At 32.2% G+C, this 25297-nt stretch overlaps 1 protein-coding gene across 1 annotated transcript; it reads right to left on the bottom strand.

Moving 5' to 3' along the window:
• Positions 1–1608: 1608 nt before the first annotated feature.
• On the bottom strand, positions 1609–25297 carry LOC148619368 (eukaryotic peptide chain release factor GTP-binding subunit ERF3A-like). The gene is made up of 14 exons (XM_088579205.1): positions 24992–25297; positions 21250–21297; positions 20534–20755; positions 17303–17336; positions 14923–15000; positions 14411–14591; positions 12945–13099; positions 12165–12311; positions 11814–11913; positions 10567–10647; positions 9413–9514; positions 7821–7892; positions 6493–6754; positions 1609–4156 (listed from the first exon to the last, which is right to left on the bottom strand). Exons 1-14 carry the CDS (start codon positions 25170–25172, stop codon positions 4113–4115), a joined length of 1707 nt encoding a protein of 568 aa, XP_088435331.1. The 5' UTR covers positions 25173–25297; the 3' UTR covers positions 1609–4112.

Raw genomic sequence — 25297 nt, 5'->3', positions numbered from 1 at the left:
GGGCCATAACTCAAACAAAAATGAGCAAAGCAGAACGAAACGTATACTCGATCTGGAACTCATTAAGGTTGACTCACATACCAAAAATCAGCTCAACTTTCATTGCAAGTAGTAAAAACTATTATAAAGGACTTTGTATAATACAGAGAATTTGAATGCCATTAGATATATAAAAAAAAAAAAACAAAAAAAAAACCACAAGACCAATATTATAAGAAATGGCAAGCTTTCACCGTTATTATGTGAGTATGTATTAGTAGAACACAAATTTTATCATGTAATGAAACCAGATAGAACTCTGTAATGTTGATGTACATGAAGGAGAATACCCCTCCACTTTTTAACTTTTCAGTTCCAACAATTCATTTCAAACCTTATTCTCTTTCAATAATATATGTAGGTCAGCACTCTTGGTTTCACTGAAAATTAATTTAAAATGCACAAATGAATGTATATTGTTACCAAGTTCTACCATGATGGATGTTGCAATACTTTAATTGTAAGCCATTTTTTTTTGGTATTATGAGTATTATGAAATAGTGCAAATCCGACCAGCTAGAATATATTTGTATATCAAAATCAAAATAGAAATATTGTATATTTCCGTTACTATGTCTGCATGTAACATGTAACTATGTGCTGATCAAAAAAAAAAAAGCTCAATATCTGCAAGTGTCAAGAAAAACGTGTGGAAAACTTCAAATTTTTTTTTCCAGACTGACAGATGGATTGCATATCTAAAGCCTCCTTGGGCTAAAGCCAGTAGGGGTCTTATTAAACAACAATTAATTTTGAGGTCATATAAGAATTGTGGGAGTGTACAGAACCATGTGCCCTTATCACTCCTATGGGATATTGAAATTGCTAATTTTGGCAATATCCTGTATTCTGTGAAAATCATCTATGGCCCTCCAGGTCTCTATCATGTGTATAAACATGTACAAAGTTTCAAAATTGTATCTCAAAAGCTATGACTGAAGATAAGCAGTGTACCAGACAAATGAACAAAGGTAAATAAAAAAAAAGTTTATAAAGCTACCATTGAAAACATTTTACCCATATTTCATACTAATAATTGCACCGATTTTTTTTCTAATCAACTTGTGGTCAATAGCAGATTTTTAAACTACTAGTATTTGTTCCTTTACGATAAACTACATGGCTTCAGCTAGTCGTAAGGTAACTGAGCTGGTTTAACCATGGTGTTGTGGTCTTGGATGTGCCAATATAAACTGTCAAGGATTGATCGACTAATATTGGTTTAGCGTCCCATGGCAGAATTTCATGCATTTCAGGAACAATTAACCAACTGAACAGACAATACTTTATGCCTGTCAAGTATGATTTTTATTTTGCTATCTCAAAGAAGCAACAGCCTCCAGTTGGGCATGCCACCCCACTTGAACATTTCATTCCGGCTCTGGACAAACCGGTTGTCACTTTAACCTTTTAAAAACCCTGTGCTGGGAGAAGAAGCCGTGCCTACCAAATTTTAATCCTTTGGTGTAAGTGACAAAGACAGAGCAAGTATACTTTGGTGATGACAATTCAGATTAATACTCTATCAATGTGAGGATTTCATTGTAAAGAATTACAAACAATACGAAAGATCTTTCACATGTTTAATATGTTAATTTCATTACAATAACTGTCAATCTTCATTGGCTTAAACAAATCATCATAAATAAAATATCATTTTATACAGAAACTCTTCTGAATATGAAAATCACAAATATTTTGTACCTTTTTTTACCATCTTTTAATTGAAAAATATATAACAGAAAATATCAAACATAATAATAAAGTACTTCTTGTATGAATAACAACCAGTCAAGACAACAGTAAGGAAGAGAGACTGTCAATTTCAAACCACAGTTGTACTTGCCTACTGATAATTCTTTAAAAAAAATGCCACATTTTCAGAGTATTCCAATAGTTTTCTTTGTATAAATAATACATGTATAATTCACATTTATCTGCAGTTTGTATAGGAAATATTATCATGAAAATAGTGTTAGTAAGTAAATCAGATAGGACTGATGTGAGGTCCAACACATATTTGTTGACATAAATAAAAAAAGAATTACTAATGGCTTAGACTGACAAACTTTTCTATAAATGTTTCAGCCCAAAATCTGACAAGAATAAAAAAAAAAATTGTACAAAATCCTGACATCACATGTTTTTTAGTCAATCTTTTATTAGTGAAAATGATATCCTAATTTTATAATATTGATATCACAACTGTAAATACTGTAATACACATGTAATGTCTGGGTATTGCAAGATTTCATTTCGCAGTTAAATTAAAATGTCAAATGAAATTATTAGAAAGTTACCTGTTCTTAGTATTAAACAATGTACATTAAAATTGTCATTGTCAAAACTTGTCAGGATTTTAGTCTGAGAAATGTTTTTTTATAATAACTTGCAGTATAACAATAAAAAAAATCGTTTTCACATGAGTCTTGATAGCACTAAATTATAAAGGTAGACCTGGCAGCAGCACTTACATCCGACATCAATTCACCATCTTTCTTAAAAAAGAAATGGAGAAACACTTAACAAATAACATAAAATGTATGTTATACTTATCTTACAAACATTTACATGAAGGCAAGGGAGACAATCATTCAAGCATTGTTGAACACATCATACCACACAACTCTTCAGTGAACCTAGCTAGGCAGTTTATATAATCTAATCATATACACAGGTGATAGGATTCAATACCAGTGTAACAACATGGATCATCCATAGCTAGTAGAAATATTAACAGTTGTGTGTTTGGTGAACAGATAATGCAAGTTAAAAAACTTTCATTTTACTGTAGGTCACTTAACTTAAATGAACAAATTTTGTATAATTTTATTGTGAATTTCTTATAAATATTTGAAACATTAATAATAAATGTGTTCTATTGAATAAAAGCTGATAAATTAGGCTTTAACTGTTTATTATACAAATGTAAAGGAAAGAGCTAATTTTGATACATTTGTACTACTAAGGGGGCTGCTAATGACACCAGAAAATTAAGATGTACAGCATTGTGACAATTACTATGAACAAAACAAGGATGATAATGATAACATTCAAACTGAAAACTGTTCCAGAAATAAATGCATGGGAATCTTGAATTAATTCTAAATTATCCCATTACTTTGTATTTTTATACAAGTACAATGTAACAGTTTTCTAAAAAGTTTTCTAACAATACCATAAAATTTACAAAAAAAACTTTCTTCATACATTTATATCTCAAACAGACTTCAAACTCTCAAACACACTAAAACAAGAAGGATATTCAACCAGATCCATATGTAACTTACTGAAAGACTTCCTTCATGAAAGGTATACAGTAGTACAGTAAAAAATCTCAACATGATCACTAGTAATACAATAACCCGGGTGGAAGCTAAAATGTATGCTATTTCTAATCATTATTATAACTGGAAAATACTTGATGGAAAATTACTTTTAACAAGAAGACTTACTGATAGAGTAAGACAAATTTTTTAACACGAAATCTTTAATTTTTATTTAGTAAAAGCTTTGCTTTTTCAAGAATCATAAAACATTATCGAATAAAGGGAAACTTTATAAACATCACTTTTACTTTAACCCTTCAACTGCAGGACTTGTGTCTTTCATTAAAATATTAGTACAACTGTAATTAAATTTAGTTTTAACTATCCCTTCTGTAAAATGTATTAATACCAATAGCAACGGACTAAAATTAGCCAAAAAAATAATTTAGTACACCAAATGACTTGACAAGTAACGATGCATCAAAGATAACAGGTGCAGTGTACTATTCACCTTGCACTAGCAAATACAGCCACAATAAATACTCAACCGCCAAAGGCTGAAACAAATCAGTAGTAAAATAATTTATTCTTTAAATTCTACAGTCAACTGACATTTTTTCGTACATGTTGTGCACATAAAGCTCAGATAACACTTTTCTAAGCACATCAACAGGAGCTCAGTCACTCAATGTCTACTTCACAGTGAAATGCAATGAAAATGATAGAATCTTTAGACAATATCTTGTCCTTTTCTCAGCACCTTCTCAACACAGAGATATGTGCAGTGTGGAATCAGTAACTAGTTTAATCCAATACCTTCAATACTTTCCCAATTCCTATTGTTTTACCTGTAATAAAAAAATTAATGAAATAACAATGAAGTAATTTTTACATATGCAGATCATGACTGAATTAAAGAACCTTATTGACCATGCTCCGAATATCCCATATGCAAATATATGCACCCTATCTAAGAAAAATCAAGTGCACCCACTTAACATGTTTCTCTGACAAGAAAATGGAAATGGGAAATGACTGATTTCTGTAAAAATCAATCCAATCCAAGCCTTTATTTTTACTATCAGGGCTCACTGCCTCTCATTTTCAGACATCCCCCATGATGAGGATTGTACTCTGTCTTTTTAGGGAAATTTTGACCAGAGTTATCTCTCTTCCGATAACAATTCAAACAAAATAACGTTCGAGAAAAAAAGTAATCATAAAAATCTTCGAAATCTTATGAATATTCAGTTACAAGCAAGTATTTTAATCAGCTTTTTGTTCCACACATTTAAGACAGGATACGGAATGAACATTCTTCACTTCAGCTTACAATAATTCATGTTTTATTATTTATATCTTCTTGTTTCATAACTAAACATTAAATTCTCCATTTCAACAAAACATTTCTTAAGCTTGAGACACGTTCGTACCCACCGCTACAATATGTCATTGTCAATTAAGTTTTGGTCTTGATATGTCAGTATCAAATTTTTAACATGATTATTGATACTCTTGATCAACTTATAACAAGAGACAGGATATTTCGAACAAATACATTTTGGATTAAGTGGGAACCAGACAAAAAACATTGAACAAAATGAAAATTCCAACAGAACGTCATTGCCTGAAATTTTCTATTCCAGTCCCACTAAAAAGACAAAATCAAAAAGATAATGCATTGCAAGAAGCTTTGCTTTACTCAATCATATATTAATTTTACTGTAATAAATTTGGTAAGGGGTAGAGATACAGAAATTTAACTTCATGAATATATATGATTCAGTCAATCTTTCAGTCAGGAAGCTGATTTCATTTTGACCAAAATATTTACTTACATACATAATGTATGAAGAAAAGGTAACATAAATCTCAATAAAAAAATATAAACAAATAAAAATGCCTGCTTATATTGTGTGCACATAAGTAACATATAATACATATAATAAATAAAAGTGCTGATAGCACTGGCGGTTTTTGATTCCTGTGAAAATTGCTGCATGAACAAACCTTCAAAGATTTTATGATGTTAAATAAAATTGTGACCATAAATTGCATTTTAAATACTATTAAGAACTGTCCTTTTTAATATGTATAAACTGAAAGTCAATCTATACTACTGATCCAACTTCAAACACATTTACATATTTTGTTCCATTTCACCTTTTTCCCCAATTTTAAATCTATCAAAAAGTTAATGTGCATTTAGGTCAAAGGCTATATTAACAGAGTATTTAATCCTACATAACAATTACACTTAAATAAAACCAATATCAGCTTAAGAAAATAATTTCCTTAACACAAGATTTTCAAAAACTAGACACTTTTATCAATTTGAATTTTCCCACCAATTTTACTAGGTTAAAATCACTGCTCTTCAGTTCCTGTTTATAAATGGTAAAATATTAAGGATAGGATGGATAGTTATATAATTTGACTTATAAGTATGTTAAAATGAAAATATTTAACACATTTTATCCTTCCATACACATTACTGCAAGAAATAAATTCCCTAAATGTAAATTTATTACTTAATACCTTTCAAAGCCAAAAAGGATAGAGTCCCTCAAATCTTGAGTTGATATATATGAAGACTAGATCTTAATTTTATTTGTATTAATAATGGAATATTATTGAGCTGATAAATTGCAAGAAAAATATTTACTTGTTATGAAAGAGGTATTGAATGATATAAAAGGAATTACATTAGGACTATATTTTTGTGTAGTGTTCAGAAATAGTAGGGAAGTTCCAGTAATAGACCGTTGACACAAGGTATTTTGATTCTGAAAAATGAAAAACCCCAAAAAGCGTTTATAGTAAATGTTGTGTGTACACACTCCCTTCTCCCTGTCCACTCCCCACTTCTACCTAGTGTCTTTCTGAAATAGAAGTCACTTCTCCCTGCTTTTCTCAAGTAGCTTGAGCCCTGACTATTCACTAAAATTTTGAAAGAGAACTGCCAAAATGTAGGAGCTATCCAGAGAACATGCCATAACACGATGATGGACACATGAATGTTAATTATTGTGAGGGTACAATAATAATAATGATACAACCGGATTCTACTAGCATTTGAAATATGGTATAGCATTTATTAATTAATGCTCTTAACTTCCTATAACTTGTATTGTTTTACAGTAACACTGATATTGGTATAATTTAATAATATCCATATAATTACCTTCATCTCGGAGCGTGAATCTTCCCATCTGAGGAAAATCTTTGAAAGATTCCATGCAGATTAGTCCTCCATTTACTTCTATTCTTGCAATTGCGATTTGATCTTGTCTGACAAATCTTGGTTTCAATTGAGTCTTTTCTCCAGTCTTTTTATCAATTATACACAACAATGCCTTGATTGTTACTTCCTCAGCACACGTGTGAATGTGAATTACTGCACTATATCCTGCACATATAATAGATTTGTGTTCCAATATCACAATCTGAAAGGAAAATTTAGTATTAATATGAACCTGCAATACTTATGTTCACTGCAAACAACCGGCTAATGCAAGACAGAGTCAATAAACTTGAACACAGTAAAACCTGTCAGGCTGAAGCTGCAAACCATTCCATTAAAGGTTGATGCGATTTTTGTATTGAAAATCTGGTGTACTGTTGTACACATAATAGTAGAAAATAAATGCCTATTGAAGCATAAAGAATGGAACATAATGATAACAAAACATGTCCCAAAATCTACAAGTATATTGTTCTGAAGAAAAGAAAATTTTGCATATTAAAGATATCAGCTAGCACCAAAACAGTTGTATATTATATTTGTCATCAAGTGGCAATATAATATTCATCTGCAGTGTAAACAGTATTGTCAATATAATGGTGTGCTTGTTAAATATTTACAAAAATTATCATTTTTGTGTTACCACTACAAAATGCACTAGGCGACAGATGGATGAACATTCAACTAAACTTTTCTAGGGGCCATCACAAAATATCTTGCCACTTAGTGTAGCAGGGTACAAAAAGTGGTCACATAACTACAACATGTTTGATGACTAACTTTATATAAAATTATGAAATAGGAAAATACTGAGGGATTGAAACATCTGACAAATTAAAAATGTGAAATACTTCCAGTGGAAAATTCTTTTTTAAAATAACATGTGATTATGAATGGCAAAAATGTGAGTAGCTGGGGATTAATTTTTTTTATTGCATCACATTGAGATAGTAGGGACTTACGTAAAGATGGAATTCAAATAAGAATGTCTACATGAACCATAAGAAACCTTAATGTTAAACTTCTAACATACCATAACTGCTGAGGTATATGCATAAAATTGGCACAAATTTGTGGTTCAATGATGATAATGCATCTGTACACAAAATATCACTGACATAGCATAAAGGGTTCATGATAAAATGAACTTGTCAGAAAACTTAATGTTATGTGTGTGGACGTCGCTGTCACCCCCATCGCCAGAAAAGCAAAACCCAAGTCTTACTTCCCAGACTCTTGTGCAATAAAATTCCTCAAGTGTAACTTACCTGGGCATCAAACAATTTGCCTGTATGACACAAGTTATCTGGTGAACACAACACAAAACCTCCAGATACATCCTATAAAACAAGTTATCATAATGAATTTACTTTATATACCAATTAAAATATGCCCTAGTAAATAGCCATGGATTAAAGGCATTAAAATTCAATGAAACCATTGTTTTCATCATATATGTTTACTGGAATTTTAATAGAAGTGTCCACATAAAAGGAAGTTTACCAGTCATACATGAAACAAATACTATAATTTCAGCATCTGTCTGTTGAGTTTGTAATTCCTGTAAGACACATATTATGATTTTACCACCAATTGGCATTACTTTTTCAATAATTTATACAAAGCATTAGCATGAGATAAAATAGAAATAATGCAATCCATGGTAAAATCCATTTTTATTTTAAATGTTTAATATTACGAAGGTCCTCAGAAGGACTGGCACATGCATATATATTGCAAGTTGAAAACATGAAAACATGGCCATTTTGCAAAAGTGTAATGAATGTTACCTTAACTTTAAGTTCTTAAAACTACTTCAGATAGAAAGAATCTCAGTTTAACAATGTATGAGCATCAAATTCTTTTTTAAAAAGTTTCTGCATTCAGTTCAATTTAGTAATTGAAACTAAAAAGAGGTTTGGTCTATGAATATTTAAATAAATGAACAGTGTTATCCAATCAGAAGCAAGTAAATCACTTGTATATATAAAGTACAAGCTATCCAAATACATTGGTGGATGGTATAATATAATGGTTAAGGTCATCATAATTGACAGCTATTCAAATTTAAAAGGCAGTGTCCAAAAAATTACACAGGTGTACAGAAGTAGTTAAGTAGGACACATTGGTATAATGTAGGGCAGATTTCTACCTAGAGAGCTATTTAAATTACTCACTAGCCTACCTAAATTAGTACTGAAACAAGAACTGGTCTTTTTTCAATTAGCTGTAAATTTATTGACTTGACAACTCTAACATACAATTGAATGGAAAATTTCCATTTCGTTGGAAACCAAGTTTTGTGGTTTGCTAAACCAACTGAAACCACAAAAATTGATACCCCACAAACAATAATACTTTAATAGAGACATCTTTTATGATATCTCTGAAGTTACTTACCTTGTCACTTATTGTAAACATTGTTTAATCAAGATATGTGGTCATTTTACCACAGGTTTGATCACTAAGCATTTGTAGCAGGTGATATAAGAAATGATAATATTAATATACCATTACTTACTATGAAGGGCTGGATGTTCTCCGAATTGATCATCAAAATATCATTGCCCTTTTATACCATATTTTGTTAGAGACATGAAAGGTCAAAATGATTGATGAAATGTTAAATTACACTATTAACCAATATTTTTAAAGCTTTATCAACTTATTCCTCTCTTTAAAGAATGTTGAAAAACTTTCATATAGGTGTAAAACAAAAATTCCTCTTGTAGCAAAAAGCAAAACAAAAAAACACTAAAAACCAAGTTTCTATTCTTAATCAAAATTTATTGAGGTCAAAAACCTTTATCTACCTGTTTGATACCAATTTCATAAAATTTCTAATGGAAAAAGTACTAACTTCTTCTTCTACACCTGACACTTTGATTTTTAGATTTTCCCCAGGCCCAGCTGAATCCATTTCTATCTCATCTGACCACATTTGCATTACTTTGACATTTTGCTGAAAAAAATAATTACAACAAAATTCAATAGCAGCAAGTTTCATTCATATTTACATTCAGAAAGTGAAATCAATATTACTTCAATTTTAAAAGCCATCTTGCAAGTAATGATAACAGACACAATCAACAACATAAAGCAACTAAAACCAACAGACACAAAACTGTAATGACTTAGAGAAACTTGGAAGCATGAACCATTTGTAACAGTAGCGAAGTATTCTCTCTACTCCATATGTAACATTAGGGACGTATTCACCATATGTAACAGTAGGGAACAATTCTCTCTACACCATATTTAACAGTAGGGAACTATTCTCTCTACACCATATTTAACAGTAGGGAAGTATTCTCTCTACTCCATATGTAACAGTAGGGAACTATTCTCTCTACACCATATTTAACAGTAGGGAACTATTCTCTCTACTCCATATGTAACAGTAGGGACGTATTCACCATATGTAACAGTAGGGAAGTATTCTCTCTACACCATATTTAACAGTAGGGAACTATTCTCTCTACTCCATATGTAACAGTAGGGACGTATTCACCATATGTAACAGTAGGAAAGTATTCTCTCTACACCATATTTAACAGTAGGGAACTATTCTCTCTACACCATATTTAACAGTAGGGAAGTATTCTCTCTACTCAATATGTAACAGTAGGGAACTATTCTCTCTACACCATATTTAACAGTAGGGAACTATTCTCTCTACTCTATATGTAACAGTAGGGAAATATTCTCTCTACACAATATGTAACAGTAGGGAAATTTTCTCTCTACACCACAACACAAATTATTTGCCTGCAGACTTTCAGTTTTACTTTTACTTTATTGGTAACATTATTAGGATTTCTAAATCATTCAAAATCAAAAAAACATTGTATCTAAGTACATATTTTGCACACTAAACTTCATAATTTTGTGTACAATATGTATTATCTGTGCTTCCCGAAGTACACAGATTTTTCAAGAATGGGTGCATTTAAGAACTTTTTGGCACAATCATGCATCCTAGATGCAACCATGCATTATGATTTCAAATCTTACCTTGTTTGGCATTATGGTCAGTGTTTGGTTCTTTGTTACTGTACCCGTTTCTAGTTTTCCCAACAAAATTGTACCCATATCCTGAAAAAGTTATATTTCTATTGAATATTATGAAAATCAGGCCTTTCATAAAACAAAATCCCAAAAATACTCATTTCAAATTGTCAGTTTTAAATTCAGTTCATATTGCATTTTCATTACTTCTAATCATAAAATTCATAGATACAAGATGTGAGGCTTACAATTCATAACAATTATGACCATATCAAATGTTCAAAGAATACATCAAGTGATTTCAGAGGAGTTATTTTTACTGTCTCACTTTCATGTTAAATGTATGAAGTGATCAAAGTCCCATAACTCCAATGAAGCTCATCAAATCAAAATGGTGGTGCATTATGATCACCTACATATTGTGACTAACAATCTTCTAAAATTTGAACAAAATTTATCCACCAGTTTCAGGAGTTGTACTCACAAAAAAGTTACTGAAGAGTTCAATGCATAAATCCTAAAATTCCAGTAAAATTTGTCAAATTAAAATGAAAGCAGAGTATGATCAAGTAGGTATTGTGGCTAACAATCCTTTAAAATTTGAACAAAATCTGTCCTGTGCTTTCAAAGGGGCTGGATTCAAAGGTAAGTGTGACAAATGGGCAGATGGACAAATATCATTACGAGTTGATCAATTGATTGTTGGGGTTTAACGCCCGAGTAGCAATATTTCAGCTATATTCAGGCGATGAACATGAAGTGATGATGAAATGAAAAATGGGATGGGACAGAAGGATAATGGGGTCGACAAATTTTGATTGCCACTGAAAATAGGGAAAGGTGGGTAGGGCCGGGCAATTTAGCCTACTGTGGGGGAGCCCTACGGTTCCTACTCCAGGAGAATACCACAGTAGGGTTCTTTAAAGTGCGAGGAACGTGGCATCTTTCCCAACACGGTGCACCACTATGGTTTGCAGTCAGGTTTTCTGTATTATAGCCTGACAACCCCAGCATGTAACACGCCAGGGGTACCCCATTCCACCACCTGGGGAATACAACCCAGTCGCTTTGTGGGCAGAGTGCCCTAGCCCCCAGCTAGGGTTCTGAGCACTATTTAGTCGCCTTTTACGACAAGCTTAGCGCTGATGCAGGCCTATTCTTTTGACACCCAGACCTGCACAGGGCTATTACAAGGGCCCTCCTTCCAACTGAGGCAGGGGACAATTTAAAGTATATATATCCACAAAATTTACCTTGTATCTGTCAACTATAGGCATTCTGACAGGTTTGTCTGCATATCGACTAGAACTGGATAGGTTCAACTTATCTAAGTATTCTATAAGAGCTGGTCCTCTAGAATGAATAATACATCATCAATTAAAAACATTTTCATTTCTGATAATAGCTAATTTTATGGAGAAATAAAGTTCATAGTATAAACACTTCAACATAACAAAAAGATATTTCAAAAGTAAATAATATAAATTTCAATAAAAGCATATTATTTTCATATGTAGGAACTTTGCATATTTTACAACCAACATTTTCGTAAAACAGACAATGTCAAATACTGTTTACACAGAAGTGACATATTAACATCTTACCTATACCACGGACATACACTTTCATCAGGTATTTCTTTAAGGAATGCACCAGTCATACCTGACACTGGCATGAAGTAAATGTCAGATTTAGGATTAAAGCCAACCTTCTTCAAGTAAGGTATTAATTTGTCTTTACATTCTGTGTATCTAGAATTTAAATAAAGAAGTATTCCTTTAACTTTTACAAAATACTTTCAAATCAAATCTAGCTCAAAGAAGGATATCCCGTTTCCACAGCACACTTATATTTGCTACAATTTACATTAATATTAAAACCAAAACATATTTCAAATATAAAAATAGCATTTTTCATTATTCCCTGACATACAAAATGGGTACCTTTAATATGACCAAAAGTCAACCTTGATGTCAACAACAAATAATAAGAAAAATGGCATTATCTGATTTTACATACCTGAAATTCATCTCAAAGTTATATTTCAAGTGGTTGATGAGGATTTGAGTGTATTATATGGGAATCCCTTACCCCTAACTGAGTAATTGGCAAACTCTGTGTAACTTGTATGCTAATGGAAACCATAACTCATTTGGAACAAAAATTTATATAGCAACTGTATAATTAAAAGGAAATTAATCCATAAAAGACTAAAACTTGCTTTGATTAGACCTTTTAAATTATTTTTTAGCTGATCTTTTCCCCTCTCTTTAAGCTTGCCTGAATATAGCTGAAATATTGCTGCTCAGGCATTAAACCCCAATAATCAATCAATCTCTCTTTAAGCACAGATTTTATTTCTGAGTTATGAAATTGTGTATTACCTTTCTTCTGACCATAATACTGTAGGGTCATCCATCTTATTTATCACGACAATTAAATGTTTAACTCCAGCTGTTTTCACTAACATAGCATGTTCTCTTGTTTGACCACCTTTCTCAAATCCAGTCTCAAATTCTCCTCTTCTTGCAGATATTACCTAGAATCAGAAAATACATAAGTCGGGGTACAAATAAATTGTAACTCAGTCAATAAGGGCTATTCAAGAAATGTGAGGCTCACAGGAGCCTGAATTGCTCACCTGTTTAAATTTTTGCTTTTTAAGAGCAATAAATTTAACAAGGAGTTGTCCAAAATTTTGGCTCAAGAAGACTTTGGTAGTACTTATCAGAAGGATCATTTCAGCAATTGAAAGTTTCTTTCTTTCTACCATAATTTTCAAAATATTGACTAAAAACAATTAAAAAAAACATCATTTGTCACCTTTCTAGGACAATAACTCTAACAAGGAGTTATCTGACAACTTTGATCTCCAGAGACTTTTGTAGGACTTACAATAAGGATCATTTCAGCAGTAGAATGAATTTGGCTAAACCTAAAGGTTTTGTAGAAATATGAGACAAATTTCTGACTGACTCCTTCATTGCATTTTTAGTAACAGCAGCAGCCATGTTTTTCCATGGATCAAAAATCCCAACAACAGTTCTATGCACAGTACCCCAAGGAACATTCATACCAAGAATGGTTCCAATTGGTCAAGTAGTATCATAGGAGAAGAGTTTCTGCCTACAAGTCAGACCCCCCTTTTCAGTCCAAAATTTCTGGAACCGAGCTTTGGACTGCTTTTAAATGTAAATGATTTCTGGCAGCTGTATCGATAGCATTCTTTAATAACAATGAATATACCTGTTTTGATAACTCCAATAAATGTTGAAATAATTCATTACAAGTAGTAATTAAATTCTTGACAAGCCATGTGAATTGTTTTAAATGGCAATTTTTTCATTCCTTCCAATTTATTACCCAAATGCAAAATCATAAATATAGGGAACAACAAAGAATAAAACAGAAAGTTTATGATACTCTATATCAATAAACAAAATGGACAAGTGGGAAATATGAATAAAACCATAAAAGGCCAGTATGGTAGCAAATAAAGACTAGACAGTAAATTTTCTTTACTGCATCATATTTTAGCTGTAAAAGTTAGAAGATGAACACAGTCATCCTACAACTGACTTATACAATTTAACATTGAGGTAAACAGCGCTGGTATGGCTGTTCAATGTTGATGTCAATATCATATCACTTACCAAGCTTTTGACATTTTTACACTGAAAATTCTAATTCAAAAAACCAACTTATAGGCGAGTATATACAGTACATTTTACTGAAAATTAATCATGTGATGAATAGCAATTCTTCTCTATCTGTCTAAATACATACAGTAAAACAAGAATTTTGACTTTTTTTCTACAATAAATTTACAGACTGATATACATATACTAACCAATACAGCCAGATCAGCTTGTGATGCTCCACCTATCATATTAGGTACAAAACATTTATGTCCAGGTGCATCAAGGATTGTGAAGTGTTTTTTGTCTGTCTCAAAATAAGCTCTTCCTACTTCAACAGTCTTTCCTTTTTCTCTTTCTTCCAAGTTTGTGTCCAATGCCCATGACAAATACCTTAAAAGGAACATAATTAAAAGGTAATTCTGTCATATAAAACATGATGCTACAACATGTAGCCATACACCCCACAACATGCGGGGCAGACTAATAAAATCGTGGAACCATGTTCTTATGACACATCCACCGAATAAGTAATCAATAAAAAAAAACTATCAGCACTGTTACATACATTTCTGGGACTAAACACATGAAAGTATCATATCTTAACTTAAATTTTAAATTTTTAAATACATAATCCGTCAGCTGTAACAAGTCAGTACACTGTTATGGTCAATAAAACCCTTCACAAGGCAAGTATATACTTCAATTTATAACATTAGCTTACCATGTTTCTCTGTTTTTCTCTTTAGCTTCTCTTTCATATTTTTCTAGAGTTCTTTTATCTACCATTCCTGTGAGGTACCTTTAACAAAGAAAAGAGGTATGATGTAATAATTATAAATAGAAATAATTTTGTACCCAAATATATGGATATAGTAAATACATGAAATTAAGTATTTTTCACATTCCAATCCAGTGGTAACAAAACCCAAATTAGATTCAATGCCATTTTTAGGAAATTTGCTAAGTCATACCAAAACTCCATAATTGCTGATCATTAAGTGTAAGTGTTTGTGAAAATCAGGCAAAATGGGAAAAATCAGAAACATGCATGTCAAAAACCCACCGATCTGACAATTTAATATCACTCAAGGATACTTTCTTTATATGCAAATTCCACTACTAATCTCTGCATCACTAGCTTTGCGTAGATATTTTGCAATAGAATGTTAGAAAAATGATTATCTGTCCTTGAAATGTTCATTTTCAATGCATTTCAATGAAATTATAACTCAATGCATCAACATGATATAGAAAATATTATTTATTTCCTTGATTCTGATAGTAGAACTAGTCAAACTAAACTTTCAAAATGATGGGTTTTTTTTCATACCATGTTGTATCTACTGCCTGACTCTTACAGAGACTGACACTTAAATAATGCTTAGGTTTTATGTCAAGAAAATCTCTCCCATTTCCACCACTATTACTGTAATACTGCTTTTTATTAAAGGTACATATTCCTACAGTTCCTAGGTTAGTGTTAATTTTGTGGTATTCCATATATATAGTACATTCTGTGTAAAATTAATCTGTTTATAATGAATGACCACAATATGCTCCCTTGGAATGTAATTTAAGACAGGCTTTACTTTACTATGAACTGTGCTATTACAACACTTCAAGATGTATTAAACAATATGTCTGTTAATGATTAATGGTTATCTTGTGGTTTTACAGTTGAAAAAATTTACTGAACACCCTTTTACATAACTTATATATCAGTATGTTTTAAGACCAAAGATGTCAAAAGCTGGTTTACAGAGAAGGATAATCCGCAAAAAATTTTTTTTGCAGGATCCGTGTGTAGCTGATTCATCTCACTCATTATGTATTTCATAACTACATGATCAAATCGATGATGATAATAAAAATTTGTTTGTTAATCCAAATTTTTTTGCAGGATCCGTGTGTAGCTGATTCATCTCACTCATTATGTATTTCATAACTACATGATCAAATCGATGATGATAATAAAAATTTGTTGGTTAATCCAAGAAAAAGGTCATCACTGTCACATGGTGTCTTGTCAAGCTAGTGTTTTTGGAGCACATGTGGTAATAAAATCTTTAAATGATCTTCACATCTGATTTTATGGCTATAGTTTGTTGCATATGAGTCATAGTAGACATAATAAATTCTAAGCAAGCCTGTTTACATACTGTAGTTTCCGGACTATAAGTCGATGTGGAGTATGAGTTGAATTGCCTAATTTTGACCAAAATCAACAAAAAAAAACATATATAAGTCGAGGGTCAGATGTGATCATATGTGTCAGCGGAGATCCGAGTTAAGCGGTTTGTTTTCAACAGCATATAATTCCAGCAATGTTACTAAGTATAAGATTTCTGAATTAATTAAAAATCTGTGTTTTTTGTTAAAGTGTACTATGTCCGCGAGTTCAATTATTTTTATTGAATGGCGTGTCCATGGCTCTGAAGCCATAGATCATCAGGAGTACAAAATCGTAAACATGTCAAACATGGGCAGCCATGAGTGAAATAAGCGGGAAATTCGTTTGATGAATTGGTCATATTACAAGCGGTAATTAGTAAATAATATTACCTAGTATTACGAAATACAATAAAAAATAATTGTTACCTGCAAATTTGGTTGCAATAAGCCATTCAGATAACACTGTGCATATGTGTTATGACATACCGTAAATGGGTATAAATTTGCATATTAAAGGATCGATAACTCCAAAACACTTGATGATGTTTTCCAAGTTAAAAAAAAGATTTTTGTTAACATATCTTCTAGAGTTTATTTATACATTTTAACAGTTTCACATTTCAGAGTTTTTATTAACACCATCGTATTCATTCCTAAAGGATAGCCACAATGATCAACAATATTCGAATTCAATCGCCGGTTTGACTGTTTGAGTGATGGCTTTACCAAAAAATTTGAATTAAAGCAATCAAAAGTGAACTAAACAAATCTAATGAAATGCATTGTAGATGAACATTTTTCTTGAAAAATCCTTAGATAAGTTGAAGTGGACAATAAGTCAAGGCTGACACTTTGCTGAAAAAAAATAACTTATAGTCCGGAAAATATGGTATATGTATTTGATAATATCTGTCAAACATAAGACTTACATTAAATGTCCACCTATTGTCGACTTTCCAGCATCTGTAATTAAATGCATAAATGCATACATGTTAAACTCAATAATCTAAACATAAAAATTAAAACATTTGATGTCTAGTTTGATCAACAAAAGAACAGGGAAGGATAGCTATACCGTGTATGCTGGGAAATTTACAAGTATCTTGCAATACTGTCTGATAGTAACTACAGAATATCAATAAACAGCTGCACCACAAGGGCATGCTACATCCGTCATCTTGAGAAAAAAAAAACATCATAAATGTTTTTGGAATAACAAAAGATTGTACAGAATGTCATATTTAGTATATATTCCGACTAATTCCTTATTACTGCTCAATGGAAGTTTATATAAGAGACAAACAAAAATTACTAATAACTTTTACACGATAACAAATTGAAGCAATAATTTTGATTTAGGGAGCAAAGATTTTTGACATGGAAATTTTGCAAGTCAATACATTAATTGAAAATTTTAAAGTTCCATAAAAAAGTTGATAAAAGAGAGAAACAAACAGTATTTATGGTATATGTATAATGTTTCCCTAAAATAAAAACCTCAACTGGTTCTTTCTAAGGGCTATTCCATCAATAAATGTATAGGAGGTTTGGAAGGCAGTTTTTTGTGACCCAACCAACAAAAACATGTTTTTTTAAGGATTAATGCACCTCCTGAATTCCCCTTATACAGCACGAAATGAGGGGAAAAAAATATTTTTACCAAAAAAAAAAAAAAAAAAAAAAAATCAATAAAAAATTCAATTACTCAAAAACAAAGCAAAGAAACATCACGAAAAAGTATACAGTTCTTCAGATTAACAAGTGTGTAAAGTTTTATGCAATAGTCATAAATAATTTTTGAGATACACCACAACATGTGAAAGAACTCTTATTTTAGTTACAAAGTCCTATAACTTGAAAATTTTAATCTGATTTTTACCAAAGAGTATACAGACTGTTTGATCATCATAAGAAACAACTACATAACATAAAAGTTTCAAGAAATTTGGAAAAGTTGTTTTCAAGTTACGGTGTGACATGTCAAAAAAACATGTAGCTTTTTAACAAATAACTCAATAACTTCAAAATGAAATAATAAATCATCCACAAAAAGTATACAGGGCCCATTTTCACAAAAAATCTCAAAATGAGATTTTCCTCAAACCTTCCTCAACTCAAATGTCAACAAATCAAATAGATTTGAGGACAAGCTTAAGGACTTGAGGAAAATCTCAATTTGAGATTTTTTTATAAAATCCAGGCCAGATCTTTAAATTAATATAACTAACAAGTGTGTAAAGTTTTATGCAAGAATCATATTGTTTTTGAGATATGGTGCCACATGTGATATAAGTACAATCTTCAAAAACAAGAGGCTCCCAGGAGCCTAAATTGCTCACCTGGTTGAATTTTGTCTTTCAAGGACAGTAAATTTAAGAAGAATTTCTATCATAGTATTCATGATATTAGCTGAAAACTGTAACAAGAGGCTCCAAGCAGCCTGAATTGCTCACCTGGTTGAATTTTGCCTTTCAAGAGCAATAAATTAAACAAGAAGTTGTCCAACAATTTTGACTCAAGAAAACCTCAATAGGACTGATCACAAGTATCATTTCAGTAATCTATCATAGTTTTCAAGACATTGGCTGAAAACTGGGAAAAGAAAAGAAACCAGTCATTTTCCCCTGTCAAGGGCAATAACTCTTATAAGGTGTCTGACAAATTTTAAGCGTGAAGACTTTTGTAGTCCTAAAAATAAGGATCATTTCAGCTATTGAAAGAATTTGGCTAAACCTAACAGTTTTGGAAATACATGCAAAAAACTATTGTCTGACCCCTATGTTCCATTATTAGAGGAGAAGATTTTTGAAAGAAAAAACATTAAAAATAGCAAAAAAATGTCGAAAAAGGGCAATTACAGATTGAACAGATTAAAATAAAATTTCTCATCATGCTGAACACATTTACCCAATCAGGATTAAGCTTAACCTAACTGTTTTTGGAGATATATGCGAAAAAATATTGTCTGACCCCTATGTTCTTTTTTTAGTAACAGTGGCCATGCTTTTCGACAGATCAAAAATCCCCACGTCAGTTCTATGCAGGATACCCCAAGGAATATTTATACCAAGTTTGGTTCCAATTGGTCAAGTAGTGTCAGAGGAGAAGATTTTTGAAAGAAATAACATAAAAAATAGCAAAAAACATTGAAGAAGGGCAATAACTCCAACATGGTTTCATAGATTAAAACGAAAATTTGACCGCAGATAGATCTCACCATGCTGAACACTTCTGTCTGACCCCTATGTTCTATTTTTAGTAACGGCAGCCATGTTTTTCAGATAAAAATCCCCATATCAGTTCTATGCAGGATACCCCAAGGAACATTCATACCAAGTTTGGTTCCAATTGGTCAAGTAGTTTCAGGGCAGATGAGCTTTGAAAAATTGTAAAAAGTGGACGACGGACGCCAAGTGATGGCAATACCTCACATGGCCTACGGCCAGGTGAGCTAAAAAGATAATCAACATAGTAAATTTTGCTCTTTTCACTTATAAATTCCTACATGGTAGAAGAGGGGGTTTAGTGTGCTGTGAAACCTAGATTTAACCAACTACTTCCTTTGAAATGCCTGTTCTAAGTCAGGAACATTGCGGTTCTAGATTCTCCAGTAGTGTAATATCTGTTTTGCCATATTAACTTTTGACTGGACTAGATTATGGATCAGATTAGTGTTTGGTAATTTAGTTGGTACCCTTATTTCATTCAAGAAAATACAACATGGCAGACAGTTTCAATTTAGATACTGTTTTTTCAAACGCCAATGAGTAATCAGCATTTGGCCAATCGGGAAACAGAATTGCAATCAAGTGACTTGTGTTTCCATAAAAGAGCCTCTTTAAGTTCAAAGGGTAAAAAGATAAACTATACCTACAGCGTCGGAAAAAAAACACCCCCTACTTTAATTACAAAGTCCTGTAACTTGAAAAGTTTTATCTGATTTTCACCAAAAAAAGTATACAGACCATCATAAGAAACAACTTTCTTAAGTTTCTTGAAATTTGGATAAGTTGTACTCAAGTTACGGTGCAATATGTTTACGACAGACAGTTGGACAACGCCTGACAATTTTATACCATATAAAAAGTGCCAAGACTTGGTAATTAAAATTTCTTGTGTTTTTTTTTTTAAAAGTTGGGAAAAGAAAAAATCCAACATACCAACATGACCAATAAATACAACATTAACATGATCTCTTTTTTCTCCTGGTATTGAAGTTTGCGTCTTTATCTGTGGTTTAGAGCTGGCTTCTTCCTCTTCATCTTCATCTTCATCTTCATCGTCATCTTCAACAATGTCATTCCCTCCTCCGTCATCATTTTCTTGTTCTTTTACTTCCTCTTTCTTTTCCTCATCAACATCCCCATCCCAATCTGCTGACACTACAAAAGTAACTGGGATTTAAAGTTTTTATTTTCTAATGCAGTCAGAATATCATGAGATTTAATTTCCTAAATCTTCATTGTACAAAATTCTTAATCTAAATGGTAGAATGTGACAATTAGTGCATGACCCCCATCATGCCAATCAGTGCTACAATTAATATTGATTGTACTTGTACAAGAGTTTCAAGTTTTGAGACCCTTCCTTCACTTTTGTAGTTGACCTTTAACATTTTACAGGAACAAGTAACCATACTTTAAATTTTCATTAAAATGTAATTTACTTTCAAAATGTAATATACATTTAAATAAAATGTCAATCTGATAAGTCATTTGACATTTATGGAAAACCATACATTGCAGGAATCAGTAAAATACATGTATCCACCTACACAGGATATAATATCATCATGAAAATTAATCAAATGTAAACAGGGGGTTTGAAGCCGAAACTGTATACACAATTTTCAGTATAAAAATGTTCTTACATTTACCTTCATTGTTAGGTGAGCTTGTGTCTTCCTGTACAGAAGATGACTGAGCTAAAAAGAGCATACATTGTTTAAAAAATCATTCTAGCAGAAAATTCAAAATCCATTGGTTAAAATTTTTTATAAAAATCTTATCTGAAAAGGAAACTGATGTATTTCTACATCAGTTCTACTTACACATATATCACAAAAACTAAGAAGATAGAACCTCAGGTTACATGTTTTTGTTTTACTCTGTTTAATGCTGACTTACTTGTGTTTTAAAACAAGAGGCTCCCAGGAGCCTGAATTGCTCACCTGCTAAAATTTTGTCTTTCAAAGGCAATAAATTTAACAAGAAGTTGTCCAAAATTTTGCCTCAAGAAGTCTTTGGTAGGGCTTATCATAAGGATCATTCAAACAATTGAAATTTTCTTTTTTTCAAGATACTGACTGAACACTGTCAAAAATAAGTCATTTTTCCCCTTTCAAGGAGTAAGGTCTCACTAATTACTTCCAGGTCAAATGGCCACCCCCCTATGTAGTACCAAAAACACACTGAACCTAGAAATATGCATTGTAAATACATTATTTGTGTGTATTCTGATCAAAAGTAGTTAAAATAAAGCTGAGAATGTGTAAAGCTGAGAATATGTAAAATCATTTTTGTAATTTACTACAAGAGTGAATGAATATTGTTTACATGTGTGACTGATTTGCCTCCATGCTGTCAGTTAGCAGAAAAGGTAAAAATGTTGATTTTCAGTTTTTTTAATTCCAGTAAATTTTGTGAAGAATTTCTTAGGTCATCATACCATTAGAACAATGATTTTGAAAGCCTTCTTTTCCAAGTTTTGCAATGGTATGCAACTTCCAAGTGTCATTTGTCTTGGGAATTCACAGTGAAACATTGAAAATTACTTGTTTAACATGTAAAGTATTAAATAGAAACTTTAGAAGTAGTTGGTGAGACCTCATCTGACAACTTTTATCCCTGAAGACTTTTGTAGTCCTAATAATAAGGATCATTTCAGCTATTGAAAAAATTTGGCTTAACCTAACGCTTTTGAAGATACATGTGAAAAACTATTGTCTGACCCCTACACTGTATGTTCTATTTTAAGTAACGGCTGCCATGTTTTTTGACGGATCAAAAATCCCCACATCAGTTCCATGCAGGATACACCATGGAACATTCGTACCATGTTTGGTTCCAATTAATCCAATAATATCAGAGGAGAAGATTTTTGAAAGAAATAACATTAAAAATAGCAAAAATCGTTGAAAATAGGGCAATAACTCCAACATGGATTAACAGATTAAAACCAAAATTTGACCAGAGATAGATATTATGCTGAACACTTTTACCCAGTCAAAATTTAGTTAAACCTAACGGTTTTGGACATATATTTGAAAAACTACTGTCTGACCCCTATGTTCTATTTTTAGTATTTGTTTTTCGACAAATCAAAAATCCCCACATCAGTTCTATACAGGATACCCCAAGGAACATTTATACCAAGTTTGGTTCTAATCAGTCATGTAGTTTCAGAGGAGAAGAGTTTTGTATAATTGTTAACGACAATGGATGCCAAGTGATGGCAATAGCTCACATGGCCTTAGGCTAGTAAATTCTGCTATTATTCGGGCTAGTCATTGAGAATTTTGAAGAAGAGGACTGCAGTGTCATGTTCTGGTATTATGATAAGCTCTCTAAATATTGTAGATTTTTTACTATTTACATCAAGTTTCCTTTTGCCAGAAGACGAAAGATAGGTCAATAACTCATAGCAAAGCAACCACATCAACAACTGTTACCCTTTGAAACGCTTCACATGATCATTAACTAGTACAGATGCATTTGAATTTGTTTCCATATAATGCTTATCATTATGCAAGAAAAATTAATACATTGTAAACCATTTGTCCTACTTCGGGTAAGCTATATCTCAATTAAGCTAAGAGTTGTTGTACGCTCCAAAAGTTGGTAATTGTGAGGCATTACTGGTATAACTTATGTAAAAAAAATTGTAACCGTGAAAATAATGATCCTCATGGACATCCATTGATGGAAACCCAAAACGCACCTAAAGTAGTTCACAAAAGCGTAACTTGTGAACTACAAAAATAGTTTTACATCCTGTGTGAGCTAGTAAACTGTAAAAAAAAAAATATGAAGTTTACAAGGAAATTCAGTTGGATCCAATAATAAACATACGCCCTGAAGAGCTTTTTACCAAAAGACTGCATCAAACTATTTGCAAAAACGACTTTCCAGATGGCAAGTACCGATAAAAACCCAGCCTTCCCATGCAATATTTCACTTTCCTCGAGTAATTGGTAATGGGAATCTTCATGCCCTACCATTGATTGATTCAACTGTTGATCATCATGGTGTGTGTATCACTGCCAATAGAACAGCCCTGTTCCAATTGTCTAGTTTACATTTTCTACATGTATGAAATGCTGAACAAACCAGAGCAACTAATAAAAGCAACAACCATAACCCCAACAGTGCATCTGCTCCCAGTATCTTCATTTGAAGAAGTAGGAGTCTCAATACATGTTTATTTGTTTCCTTTTGGTTATTACATGTTGTTGGCCGTTTCTAGTACTTTTTCTGAGATGCTTTATCTTTTGACTTTCCATTTGTCAATATAGCAATTACATGGTATATATACCCATACTTCATATGTTCATAATTACCAGAAAGAAATGGTGTTTGACAAGACAAATGCTGAACTTAATTGGTGTCACCAATTTTCATGTTTTATTGATAAAACTTCTGAATCCTGTACAAATTTTGACACAATAGAATCCATCAGGCCAAACAAACACACGTTTGTTTTGTCGTGGCAAAAAATTTCAGGTCAGAAGGTCTGGATTTAATTTAATTTTTTTTTAAGGCATAAGTCATATAAACAAATTTGTCAAACGTTCATTGTATCTTATATGATCTATTTTCAGTGATGAATACATTCTTAAAGTTTAAAGGAAAACCTTTCTAAGCTCAAAGATATAACTGTTTTAGATCCCACACTTGTGCTAGCAAATGGCTGGGAGCAGCCACTTTGTTGATAAGCCCAACTTGGATCTGATAAAAGCTACATCTCTGAATGATTAAAATGTTGTGATATTGAAGCCTGCAAAGGATGTAGCTGTCATTGTGCCTAAAATTATAAGTACATGCATCAGACTTCAATCCGAAGATTTATAGGTGGGGGGTGTTAGTTCAGGTCAGTCAGGTACCCGGAAACATGTGCATTTTTTAGCTTAATTGGTACAATAACAAATTTTTGTTTTTAAAAGTGTACAGTTCTGTACTTCTTGGGTTATCAGTTGCATTCCCTATTTACGTTACCCTCGTATTAACAGACAAAACAAATACATATATTAGGCAGCAGTTGTGGATCCTGAAAATCAAAATGGGGAGGCTACTGACTAGCATAAAAGGGGGCTCCAGCAATTTCTGTTGCTCCTAATGTGTATAATTAACCAAACCACTGATATGGGTGGAGGCCTTGGACCCATCTTAATCCTGTACAGTCAGTGACATTCTGTAATAAGTCATCTGGTGAAAAAAAATACCTATATATCAGAGATCTATGTACATGTACATTTTGTATTAGTTTCCTTATGAAACTTTCTTCATCATGGTCATAATGAGTAAATGACAATATAATATTTACAAAAATATACATTTGACCATTTGTTTATTCGAAGATGCCTAGTGTCCTCAAATCCTTTAAACATATATTCATTTTACCTTGATTATTTGTGTTTCCAAATGTTGGAACAAATTCAGCAGCATATGGATTTTTGCCAGGTATAAAGGCAGGTGCGTTAGCATTCAATTTTGACAAGGACTGTCCAGACTGGGTCGAGTCGTCCGTATCATCTTGGTCCCAGGAATCAGGGGCATTATTGTGACCATTTTCAGCGGCCATCGTTCCTGTCGTAATGAAATCCCTTAATATTAAAATGATGTCAAATTGCGCAGGAAGTGTCACAATAAGGGAACAATCTTCGGATGCCACCACCGCGTGTAAGAGTGACGTCACGGAAGTGCTTC

This window comes from Perna viridis, chromosome 4 (assembly GCF_037379345.1).
Source record: "Perna viridis isolate PV_CMFRI_1.1 ecotype Kerala chromosome 4, ASM3737934v1, whole genome shotgun sequence".
Taxonomy (NCBI): Eukaryota; Metazoa; Mollusca; class Bivalvia; order Mytilida; family Mytilidae; genus Perna; species Perna viridis.
Note: the sequence above shows the minus strand (reverse complement) of the source record. Positions and strands in the feature narration are given on the sequence as shown.

Excerpts from the sequence above, each read along its gene's own strand:
- LOC148619368 (XM_088579205.1), bottom strand. The coding sequence starts at position 25,172 with ATGGCCGCTGAAAATGGTCACAATAATGCCCCTGATTCCTGGGACCAA. Across the intron at positions 10,648-11,813 it reads CTATAGTTGACAGATACAAG|GATATGGGTACAATTTTGTT; the intron begins GTAAATTTTGTG and ends TAACTTTTTCAG. Across the intron at positions 4,157-6,492 it reads ATTCACGCTCCGAGATGAAG|GTAAAACAATAGGAATTGGG; the intron begins GTAATTATATGG and ends TTTTTATTACAG.